The sequence below is a fragment of the Numenius arquata genome, chromosome 17, assembly GCF_964106895.1.
Source record: "Numenius arquata chromosome 17, bNumArq3.hap1.1, whole genome shotgun sequence".
Classification (NCBI taxonomy): domain Eukaryota; kingdom Metazoa; phylum Chordata; class Aves; order Charadriiformes; family Scolopacidae; genus Numenius; species Numenius arquata.
This window is the reverse complement of record NC_133592.1, coordinates 7838371-7850393: the sequence shown is the minus strand read 5'-3', so window position 1 is coordinate 7850393 and position 12023 is coordinate 7838371. Positions and strand designations below refer to the sequence as shown.

General features: G+C 45.4%; 1 protein-coding gene across 1 annotated transcript in view; it reads left to right on the top strand.

Annotated features, from left to right (window-relative positions):
• Positions 1 to 22: 22 nt before the first annotated feature.
• RECQL5 (RecQ like helicase 5) overlaps positions 23 to 12023 on the top strand; it is a 38385-nt gene continuing 26384 nt past the window's right edge. Inside the window, exons 1-8 of the mRNA XM_074160356.1 lie at positions 23 to 27; positions 677 to 807; positions 2065 to 2186; positions 3136 to 3654; positions 4327 to 4432; positions 4889 to 5000; positions 7219 to 7381; positions 7734 to 7816. Of these exons, the coding sequence (XP_074016457.1) occupies positions 23 to 27; positions 677 to 807; positions 2065 to 2186; positions 3136 to 3654; positions 4327 to 4432; positions 4889 to 5000; positions 7219 to 7381; positions 7734 to 7816 (1241 nt within the window). The remainder of the gene's footprint in view (positions 28 to 676; positions 808 to 2064; positions 2187 to 3135; positions 3655 to 4326; positions 4433 to 4888; positions 5001 to 7218; positions 7382 to 7733; positions 7817 to 12023) is intronic.

The following is a 12023-nucleotide window of genomic DNA, read 5'->3' as shown; positions in this document are numbered from 1 at the left end:
GGCAGGCTTCCGGCGCGCGAAGATGACGTATGCAGAGCGGTCGCCCTAGCAACGCCGCTCGTCTTCTTCCGCCTTAAGCAGGCTCACGTTAAATCGGGAGAGCTCCGCCGAGAGGAGAAAACCAGCGAGGCGGAGCAGGGCTTCTACGGGGGAGGGAGAGGAGGAATAAAAGGTGCGCGGCCTGTTTATAAGTGTGGGGGGGTGTCCCTTTAAGCGCTGTTTCTGACGTCATCGCGCGGCGCCGCGACAGCACCTGCCGGACCCTGACCAGGAGTGAGAGGGGGGGGTCGGGGCGAGGAGGGGGACGGGACGTGAGGCGACGTGAGGGGATACAGCCCGCCTGGGGAGAGGGTGATAAGGGCCCCGCCGCATCCCCCGGGGTGCAGGGGGGCTGAAGGGCAGCGAGGCCTCCCCCGCCTCTATGGACCCCTCATCTATGCCCGGCCTATACCCCATGGGGAGGCCTCAGCGGGGGTCTGTCCCAGAATAAACGATATTGGGGTCCCCTCCAGTGAGGAGGCCTGGATAGCATCCTTGGGGGGGGAGGGCTAAAAAAAGGGGGAGCCTGGCAGTCCAACCAGGGGGAGGTCGCGTAGGTGGCAACTAGCCAGGGCAGGCCTCAGCCAGAGGAAGGTGGCGGTTGGGGTTTAGCATTGGTTTCTGTCCCTGTTCACAGCTTTTCTAAGATGAGCGGCAAGGTTCCCCTGGGCCTGGAAGGCAGGGTCCATAAAACGCTGCAGAAGGTCTTCGGGTTTGAGTCCTTCAAGACTTCCCTGCAGGAAAGCGCAACTATGACTGTGGCAAGAGGTGAGGCTCGGCATCGGAAAGATGTGAAACACATCTGGTTTTCCATCTTCCTGTGAGGGTGGTACTCCTCAAATCTCTTTTGAGGAGATGCATCACCTGGACTGGGCAGGACCACTCATCCCTGCTAGGCCTCCTCTGCTCTGAGATCATTCCAGTGGCACAGGAGCGTGCACAGCACATGCTTTCTGAGCACAGCTTTGCCCCACCTGTTCTCCTTTGCGTTTGTTTTGTAACCTCACTATTGCATCAACCAGAAAACAGGAACAAAAGTACACTCTTGCTGGTATCTCCACTGGAGGCATCTGCCAGCAAGTGTATGGTCAGATGAGATCAAAACTGTTTACATTCATATGTTTTCAGAGTAAACCTGTCCTTGTTGTAGACAATGTTAGACAGAGATGATACCAGTAGAAGACTTGATTTCCTGGCACAGTTTATATCTGTTCTCTGAATCATGTGGCCACTATCAGCAACATGATTTTGCTGGTGTGAACGTACCCACCATCATACCGCTGTTGGTTGGACAGGCAGCTCACGCATACAAGCTGCCAAACACTACCTCCGCTGGCAGGTCTCACAATGCGAAGCAGAACAGGATCGAATTCAGCACTCAGGATATAGTTACGGTTTTCAGCTGTTGCCAGCAGCTGTGCAGATGTGCTCTTGACAACAGACCGGCCAAAAGCGCTGTCGTGTCAGCAGGGTGACTCTGCCTATTAACACGGCATGCACTGGCATCTCCCTGACTTGAAGTGGACACTGCTTAGCACAGTAACGGTTACTAACTGCGTGATACTGTCGATGTGGTGGAGATTTCCAACCATTATTTCTTACGAGGTACCGTTCTGGGATAAGCTTTAAGAGGATGTGGTAAAGATCTCTCATGGGGCTGTTCATTTCGTAACTGGAGATTTGTAAGATGAAAGCAAGCAGCTCGTCTGGAAGAGAATTATCATGAATAACTTGTTTAACCTCTCTTTATCTTGGTTTCTGTGTATATTCTGGTACTTTTGTAAGGCTGTTTCTAAATGTTTACAAAGCAATCAGGGATTCTTTGAAGGAAACCATTGCAGGCACGCAAAGTATTGCTATGCTTTTAGAACCTAAACTGAAGTGTCTTTTGTTGGGATGCCACACAGTACACACACACGTGCTGTTTGTCACAGATTACAAGCTGTTGTGCCCACCCCTCCAGACAGAACCCTGGGAACTCGCCACCACTCAGTAGCCTTGAGCTTTCTTCTGTTGTCTTTGCAGGCGAGAAGGATGTCTTTGTATGCATGCCCACAGGGGCGGGGAAATCCCTGTGCTACCAGCTTCCTGCAGTTCTGGCAGTGGGCATCACCATTGTCATTTCACCTCTGATTGCACTGATTCAGGTAACTGTCTCCTGTTAGCTGGGGAAAAAGCAGGCAGTAAAGCCGGTCGGGAGATGCAGGAGGCACAGCTGCCTCTTGTCTTTCTGTCCACGAGTCTCTGCTGTTGGCCTGCCTGAAATGGTCACGGTGTATTTCAGTGTAACCAAACTTCAAGAGCTTAGTCTGTGTGGTTTGTTATAGGGAAGGCTGAAAGTTGACTTTGTGACCGGAAAACAGTGGGTATTAAATCAATTATTGAAACCAGTTATTGAGTGAAATAATGAGAGATCCATTTTTAAGGACTATTCATACCGTCTGAAATATTACATGCTAGTCAAGCATGAGTGAGCAGCTCAGTGTAGGGATAGGGAGGTGAATTTGTTTGCCCAGGGTTCATCTGGATGTATTTGGGTGTGATGCCATGTCTTCTTCTGGGTTTTCATGGCATGATTCTCATCCAGACTTGGTTCTGTTGCAGTGGTGATTTGCATGATTCTTGTATTTTGTCCTCCCTCAGCTGTGTTTATAACATCCTTTAGCTATTTTGGAATGAAATGCGCTCTGTTATTGTAGGGTGGTGGTATTCATTTTCCATCTGTGACAACTTGGTGGTGTAAATCCTGAGATGCGTTGGTGGCTTCTTATTTCAGCTCATTGTGGCTATGATGAGTTATTTTGCATGGATCCCTGCTGGTGTTCCCTGGCAGCAAAAAGACTGTCTGAAAGTGAATGGATGCACAGAAACGCGGTTGGATGTTAGAGCTGGACAGTGTGCTCACAGTTGAAGATAAAGGCATCTAGAGTTGAAGTTCTAAATACCCAGACTGTAGGTGCATGTTGTCCTGAGACTCGATCCTGGAGGTGGAAGTTGGGGCCTCACCTGGATCTCCTTAGTAGTGTCTCTTGGTGATGGTGACTTTCTTTATATCCATTTGCTTTTCATTTAATGTTAATTTTGTATTTACTCTAGGACCAAGTGGATCACTTGCTGGCTCTGAAGATCAAAGCCTGCTCTCTGAACTCCAAACTTTCTGCCCAGGAAAAGAAGACCATCCTGGCTGACTTAGCAAGTGAGAAGCCCCAAGTAAAGCTCCTGTACATCACCCCGGAGATGGCAGCCGCCTCTTCCTTCCAACCAACGCTGAACTCACTGGTGTCCCGAAACCTCTTGTCCTACCTGATAATCGATGAAGCGCACTGCGTTTCCCAGTGGGGACACGATTTCCGACCTGACTACCTACGGCTGGGCACCTTGCGCACTCGCATACCCAACACACCATGTGTTGCCTTGACTGCCACTGCCACCAAGCAGGTCCAGGAGGACATTGTGGCAGCGCTTAAGCTAAAGCAGCCGCTTTCCACATTTAAGACTCCTTGCTTCAGGTCTAACTTGTTCTATGATGTGCAGTTCAAAGAGCTCCTGACTGATCCATACGCCAACTTGAAGGATTTCTGTCTGAAGGCGCTTGAAGTGAAGAATGCCACTGGGGTAGGTTTTACATTTGGGGAAGAGGCTAAACTGAACAAAATGTACCTGAATGGTCACTGATCTTCCAGTGGTTGGTGTGGCTCTGACAGGTCCGTGGCAGGGAAGGAGGAGGTCGCTGAAGGAAAGTGCTCACGAATACTTTTTAATTCCTCTAAAATAGATTCAGTGTGAAGGCCGCATTGCTTTCAGAGGTGCCCTCAGAAGCGGTTGGTCTAAAAGAAAATGGATTAGGAATATGTGACTAGCATTTCTGTCTTGGTTTGTCATGTCCCAGGCGATCATTGTATGTTTGATGATGTTCTGCTCTTCTGGTGTGTTGAGGGTGAACAGAAGCATTTGAAGTGCTGTATTGAATTTCCTGCTCTAACACTGATTCCCAAAATAACTCTCAGCAACTCAGTTATAGCCTCTGCACCGAGTTTATTTGTAGGATGGTGGGAGACTGCTGCTTGCCTTGTGCCCACTGGGAGAGGATTGGGGGACCATATGGTCAACGTGAGGCCTTGTAAGGAAACTCTCTTTATGTCTGATTTACTTTTGTGCTGCAACAGCACCTTTCAGTTGTAGAAGAGATGAGCTTTAGGCATCCCTCCTGGCTCCGCCATACTGATGACTGCAGCTTTGTTGACTGGCTTCAGACACCGTCACAGACTTTCTCTCCTGTCTGCCCAGGTATACTCCGGCTGTGGCATCGTGTACTGCAGGATGAGGGATGTGTGTGACCAGCTGGCTATTGAACTGAGCTGCCGAGGAGTGAAAGCCAAGGCGTATCACGCAGGTAATGGAAGCTGCATCTCTCAGTAGCTGGTAGAACCGAACCATATCACCTTTAAGGCCTGGGTTGGGGCTACCTAGAAATCATTTCTAGGCATTGTCTGCAATGGGTCTGATGTTCGCATGTCAGGTCTGTGAGGTATGTGCCTTCAACAGAATGGCATTCCCTTCACTCCACAACTGTTGGGTTTGTTGGATCTTGCATGGCCTAAATATAATACTGCTCTTACCCCAGGAGGGATCTGAATTTTTCTCTTTGGAATAGAAACAGCTGCTGCTGACTTCAGCTTGATCACAGGCCAGTTCAAACATGGGCAGAGAGGAGCGTGTACATCAGTCAGTCAGTTTTAGTGAGGGGGTTGGCTCGCAATGGGGGAATGGAGGAGGAAGAAAATCCTTGTTTCTTCTCTTTTTTCTTTTTTGTTTATTATTGTTTCCTTCCCTCTTTTTCCCTTCCCAGGACTCAAGACAGCTGACAGGACTTCAGTCCAGAACGAATGGATGGAGGAGAAGATCCCTGTTATTGTCGCAACCATCAGTTTTGGAATGGGAGTAGACAAAGCAAATGTCAGGTGTGTGGGGCTGAGTGTTGTGCACCACCAGAGACTGAAATCTGAGCAGTGGGAAGGGAAAGCCTCAGTCTTTGTTACCTGATACATCTGATGCAAATGCCTGATGAATACTTGTTAAAACCCACAAAAACAGAGCTGGAGGTTCTTTATCTTACAAGCAGCAAAAACAAACCTGGAAGGATTTTGTAAAGAAATTAAAAAGAAGGCACCAGAGCTCCTCTTTGCCAGTCATCTTCAAAACCAAGAAAATTGGAGGAATGCTTGTTTTTTTGCCACACCCTCCAGGATTTCAAAAAGAACCATCTTGATGCAATCACAGCTGTCCCCTTCACTTCTCTTAGTGCAATAGTTGCTGTTAAAAAAACAGTGGGAAGAAAATCTGCACCTAAAATAATTCATACACCCTCTACTAAAATAGTCAGAGCCAGCTTTTTTTAGAGATCCCCTTTTGCAGTGCAATGGGGGAAAAAAAATAGCAGTTCACAAATGGCAATAACCATATAAAAAGTACAGCTCTAGTCCAAGGACAGAAACTTTGCACATGTTTTCAATTGCTGTTCCTCTGGGACTTTTAACTGTTGCCATAATTGTTCTGTGTTACAGTTCCTGCACCGCAGTATAGCTGTCCTGAGTTAGTACTGTGAGCTGTGATCACTTAGTAGAGGGATGACTGGGGTGCAGCTCACACAACACCCCATGCAGACCTGATCTTTACTCTAAAATCCACATAAAGCAATTGCCCTGACCACTGTGGGAGAGGGGCAGGATGTCACTGAGGCAATCACATCAGTTCACAACTGTGCCACCCTTCTCCCTGTGTCACAGAGAGCATCCCATAGTAATGACACACTATTTCACTGCTTGATGCATGTTACCCAACGGAGAAGTGAGATATCTCCTATGGTGGCAGCATGAAATAATGACTTGCTGAGATTACGCTGCCCTGGTCAGTACAGTGGTCATTAAAAAAAGGCAGAAAGTAATTGAAATGCATAGGGCTGATTGACAGTTAAATATATCTGAAACATTCTTGTAATCTGGTTAGTTTCTGAGGAACAGAGTTAAAATGACTCTTCACAGGATATTTTTAATAGTTTAAAGGACATTGTACCTGAGCTCAGGGAGCAAGGCACTGCTGCTTAACCTTGGCTCTGTGCTGGCAGAGTTCTGAGTATTCATGCGTGTGTTATCAAGTAAGATCAGGTTTAACAACTTCTGGAGGTGACTCTTCTGGACAAAAGGGAAAACAGAGGTGTTGTCTCTTTTTTTCTGATGGAATCTGCTCCTCTCTCTTTACTGCCAATTCAGTTTTGCTTGAGATTATTTATCAATTGCTTCAGTAAGCTTCCTGATGGGGAATAAATGTGTAGGGCTTTGATGCTTCCTGCCTGGCCTGTTCCTGGGATGTTTGTGTTTGAAGAAACGTGTTTGCTTGCTTTTGTCATTTAATCTTTTGCCACACCCTTATGCATCATACCTGCCTCTGGGACGTGCTGGGTTTGAGGCAGACTGGTATTTAAAACATTGGCAGCGTTACTGTACCGTAAAATCCTCTCAACACAGGTATAAGCTGAATTGCTGAATACTCAGGTACAAGCAGGGTTAAAGCAGCCTTGCAGTGGTGTGTGAAAACCTTCCTTCAGAGATTACATACAGTTTAGTAATGATTCATGGTCACATTTGCTGGCTGGGATGGGTGCCCTCATCTACGAGAGAGCTTGGTGAGACACAATTTCCCATGCAGATTTTGTTGGGAAAAAGTTTTTGTTGGCAAAAAAGTGTCTTTTTAAAATTGAGTACTTCAGATTTTCTGCTATGTTCAAATTGTGTTCCACAAAATAAATAGGTCTTTTTTATTAATGATGTATTTTATAGTAAAATGTCCCAAAGTCCTTAAATCAGTGTCCTTATTCTCACTCTTCATAGTTGTGCAATTATATGCACATTTGGGATATTCATGTGCCCATTCATTTCCATCCCTCTGGAATGACATCCTCATCACATGTTGTTCAGGTGCATTTGTTTTCTTACAGCTCTGCTGCTTTCCTTGTGTCTCATGGGTTAAGAGGACTTAAATTTCTGTGTGCAAAATTCTTTGTCTTTTATGCTTTTATTATCCTATTTTTTACTGTTGTTGATGTCCACAAACAGCATAATCATGTATGCAGTGATCTGAGAAACTGCAGCCTTGTGTTTCCTGTTGCCTTCTCACATGCAGGTTTGTTGCCCATTGGAATATTGCTAAGTCAATGGCTGGATATTACCAAGAATCTGGCAGAGCTGGTAGAGATGGGAAGCCATCCTGCTGCCGCCTCTATTACTCAAGGAACGACCGGGATCAAGTCAGCTTCCTGATTAAGAAGGAGCTTTCTAACATCCAAGTAAGATCTGCAGAATAGTAGCCACCTGCCTAGATATGCTGCCTTTCCTCTCATCTGGTTTGCCTCTTGCCTGCAGTGACCTCTGAATATGCAAAGATGAAATGAGGTTTTTTGGGTCTAGAGCTGTCTGCAGCCCTGTTTCCAGGGACAGCAAGAAGGGAGTGAAGCAGGAAGGGAAAGGGCTGCCAGACCCAGCTCCAGCTCTTAGAGAAGCGTGTGGAGCAGAGACAGGGTGGTGTCTGTACCTGTTTGCCGTAGTGATCAGAAGGGTTGGATTTGGTCAGCGTTAGAGTTACTTTATCTCTTTATATTTAAATTGAAAACTATAGTTATTGTTCCCGTCTACTTTCAGGAAAAAAAAGGCACCTTAAAAGAATCTGACAAAGCTGTGATGACAGCTTTTGATGCCATCGTGAGCTTCTGTGAAGAGCTGGGGTGAGTGTGCTTCTTTCAAACACTGTTTAATGTTGTGGGAACCATGCGTGATCCCTTCCGAGGTGCTGTTATGGCTGAGTTCCTGCATGTCAGGGAAAAAGAAAATACAGAATGAATCACTTGATATTTTGCTGCCTGGACCAAGGAAGGTGTCCTTGAAACACCTCTCACTCCCACCTCTGAGTTAACGGAGATGTTTGATGGTCTTGGAGCCTGATCAAGTGACACGGTGATGTTAAAGTGTAACTCCTCTGGCTATGACTTTTACTATGTTCTATCTTTGATGATGGGTTGACTTAGATGCATTTGCTTTTTTTATGATTCTTTCCACCTTCACTACGTCATCTCTCTTCTAAGGAGACAAACAGACAGCCTAATTGGCATGCGATAGAAGCATTTAGATTTAATGTTTCTCTAAATCTCAGGGGCTCCACTCTGCAAAGTACGAGGTATCCATGATTTTTGTTGACCTTAGAAGGAACTGATGGTGCTTAGAATGTTTCAGAAACAGGCTCAAATTATGGACGTGCCCAGTCTAAATGCAGACTAGCAACCGCAACATGCATCGTTCAGGTTTTGTTCGTGACTTGTAAGATGTAATTGTACTAATTGCTGTTCTATGCTGGATAAGACATCAAAGCTGTAGTTTTGCCAGTAAGAGAGCAGTATGTGTTCACTAACTGGAAATGGTCAACATATGTCTTGCTTTCAAGTCTGCATTTTGTTTCATTCTTCACACCTGTGTCTAAGGCAACTTTTTCAGCGTGAATGTAACCCATGCTGCTTCTCTGATGCCTTGGTGAGCATGTTCTCTCCTTGTGGTCACATTTAGTAAACAAATCCTGTTTTTATGGGGTTGCTCTGGGAAAGTCTTGCTTGTTCTGAAGTGCAGCACAACATGGAGTCCTGGGGCACTTGAAGGAGCATTTCTTTGCCTGAAGTCAAGGTGATTCTGGGAAGTAGCTACTAGGAGGCTTCTTGCTATAGGACTTTGGTCCACTTACTTGGCTAAGCGCTCTGCTCCTTCTGGTGTGTGTTGCCAGCTCACAGCGGGAGTGGCCCGATGGCTCTTTGTGTCTGGGGTTTGTATAATCTGAGAGGCAGATATGTCTACCTGGTTAAGATGATAACCTCAGGAAACTTTGTCTTGGTATCTGTTTCTCCTTGATTCCTAAGCTGGTTATCAGTAGAGTTAGTCGTGACAGTCATTTCTTGGGATGGACACTAGTGCCATAAGAACTAGACTGGGATCACTGAACGAAGCTTGCACAAGCCAGAAGCAGCCACAGATGGTGTCCCAGTGAGGGCAGGAGTTAGGCTCCATGTAACCACTTTGCAGCATCTCCCACTTCATGCATGCTGTAAAAAGCCTGACTGCTCTCTGAAGTGAGGACCTTCTCTAGAGTTGCACTGCAGCAATGAGGCAACATCTGAGCAAGAACAGAAAAAATATTCTCCTTCACTCACGTTAATAGTAATGGAAATAGGATTTCACTGGGTACATAAAAGAGACATTTTTGTAAGGGAATATCACTGATCTAATTAGAAGTCGCATCTCCCATACTTTTTCTTCCCTCCTGCAGCTTGGTACATTTTTCCTGCTGTCTAACATCTCACATGCATCCCAGAGTCACATATTGCAGTGCTACTGACTGACTTCCCTGCTCATAACTGTACAGGAGACTAAGATGCTATTTAAAGGAATGGCACGTTGCATTTCTTTTTTACATTTTTAATTAATACAGTTCTATTCACTATCCAAACAGTGAAAGCAAACCTGAAAACCTGACCTTGCAAGGTTCAAAATAAGAACAAATAAAGAACAAAGTTCTAAATAAAGACAGACTTGGCAAGCAAGTTTTTGCATAGTATATTTAGGCTATTGTCCGAGTAAGACAGGAGAACAATGGTACAAGCTGCTTTTAGAGAGTGGGTTTAGACAAAGCTTTTTGCTGATGAGAGTTTCCCATTGCTCATTTGCAAGATGGAAAAAAAAAAGCCCTTGTAACTGCAGCAGCAGAAGACATCTTGATCGGTTTTAGGTGGTGGTTGGCCATTTATCACCTCTAACCTGTGATTTTGCTTGAAAGATGAAAACCAGGCAGAGGTGAGTTGACTTTGGTATTTGGCTAATCATGCAGTTCCTGAATACAGGATAGCTTTATGTATGGAGTCCGTTGGCTGTGGACTTGCAGAACAACTCGCTGCGTTGCATTGCAAATGGTGCATTGCTCTTGATGCAGCAAAGCTGCATGGGGAGTAATAACCACCCAGGGAGAGAAGATGAGAAGGCTTTCTATGGACAACACAATCGGGTTGTAGCTGGGCTGATTCTTGCCGTAGGGCTCCCAGTACTGCATCTCGGCTTCGCTGTTTATGCACCACTCTATCTGTGCCTTGGAGATGAGCAGCACCCGAAGATGGCAGCAAATAAAAGGAGAGCAATAAAAACAAGACAGAAGACGCCAATCACCACTAGCCCTCCAAGACCCCAGTCACTTGTTGTAATTAGTCTCTTTAGGTCTTCCAGAACTGAGGATGCCTCTTGCACTGGTGACATGCTGGCTTCCATCCTGCTGGAGGTAGACAAGAACAATAGCAGATGTTGGTGTATCCTCTCTATGCTGTGAGCCACAGTCCCAAAACCAGTGTAGGTGTGTGTGTGCTGTCTGTGCCTGCAGGCATCCCTCTTCGAAAAGGGAGAGTCACCCTTCACAGAAATGGGAGCATAAACCAGAAGAAAGATAGCTGAGGCCAATTTTATAATCGCATCTACAGAGATCTAAAGAGGAAAACTTCTGGCTTCACAAGATGTTGGCAGTTGAGATTTATTTTAATCATAGTTTATCAATATTTTTGGTAATATCATGTAGTATCTCTCCCAGCATGTTCAGTGTGAACCCTTCATCTCTGTCAACTGTACAGCCTATACGGGAAAGGCAAGTATTCAGTGAGAGAACTTGCTTGATACCGTTGGAAAGATCCCCAAAAAGGAGTCGGGCACTTAAACTCCAATACACACTGGAGATTAAATTAACACTTACTTAAAAACAAACAAAAAAATCCCACCAACAATAAGCAAAGATCTTCATATACAACTCATTGCTCCCATAGGGCATAGAATAGTCTAGTGCTGTAAAAAAAATGTCTGCTGTTCACAGTTTGCTTTAGTACCGCTTTCTGTTACTCTGCAATAGAAGCATAAGTTTTCCTCCCTTGAAGTACTTCGCAATAATTTAAACTGGGATCTCAGCGGGTTCTACTCACTTGCTCTTTTACCGATACTTTGCATAATGATTTGGCCATCAGCTTTCTAAAGAACATTCAGCATCTCTTTGTGAGCATCTTGTGGCTTTTCTAAAGCTTCCTTGCTTCTCAAGGGAAAGGATGGGTTATTTCTAACACTTTCTCTCAAATGTGTATGTAGCTGTAATGCAGGAAGATGTCTTCATTATTTTTGAAAATTTGTTTGACTTGCTGCCCTTTATGTCTGTATCCTTAATATTGTAAGGAGTAGGATTAGTCACATAAAGCGTGTTTCATCCCCACCAAGTCACACTTGAGTAGGAGCACAAGCTCACACTTCAGCTTGCTAAAGTCTTTGTTTCTTTTTCAGCAGCCAAATATATTCAGTTCATGCTTTGTTTTCTGGAATTATGGCAGATCACCATGCCCAACAGGCACACAGCCCAGGAAAACTGTTCCTGATAGTTTCTCTTACCTTTAAAAAGGAGGCAGCCTAAATGCTAGTTCTGTACACCCAAAGGCAGAAACCCCGTGTGACTGTACACCCGAGAAAGTTCCCATCTCTATTGCTAACCACAGTTAATCTCCTGAAATAGGAGAGCTGTATGGGATTTTATAAATACCTGAAGCTGTTGTGTTTGTAGTAGGCGTTTCTTCTGGTGCCTCCTCTGCACCCACTCCAAGAGATGGTGGCCTGTGATGAGGGACCCCCTTGCTGTACCCAAAGAGTTGTAGAGCCAGCATAGAAGTTGCCTGTTTGTGCTGCCGTAAATGATTAACAGCTGACTTTCCTACAAAGGTGTGGCTAATCTAATCAAAGGCCTTGAGTATAGTCAAAAAGACCCAGTTCAGCTGTTGCTCAGACATTTCTTCCTCTCCACGGCTTTAGCCACTCATAGACCTGTTCCAGTGCTTGTAAATGCCCACTGTGTCCCCTGAGTGGGGAAGGCTGCAGGTTGTG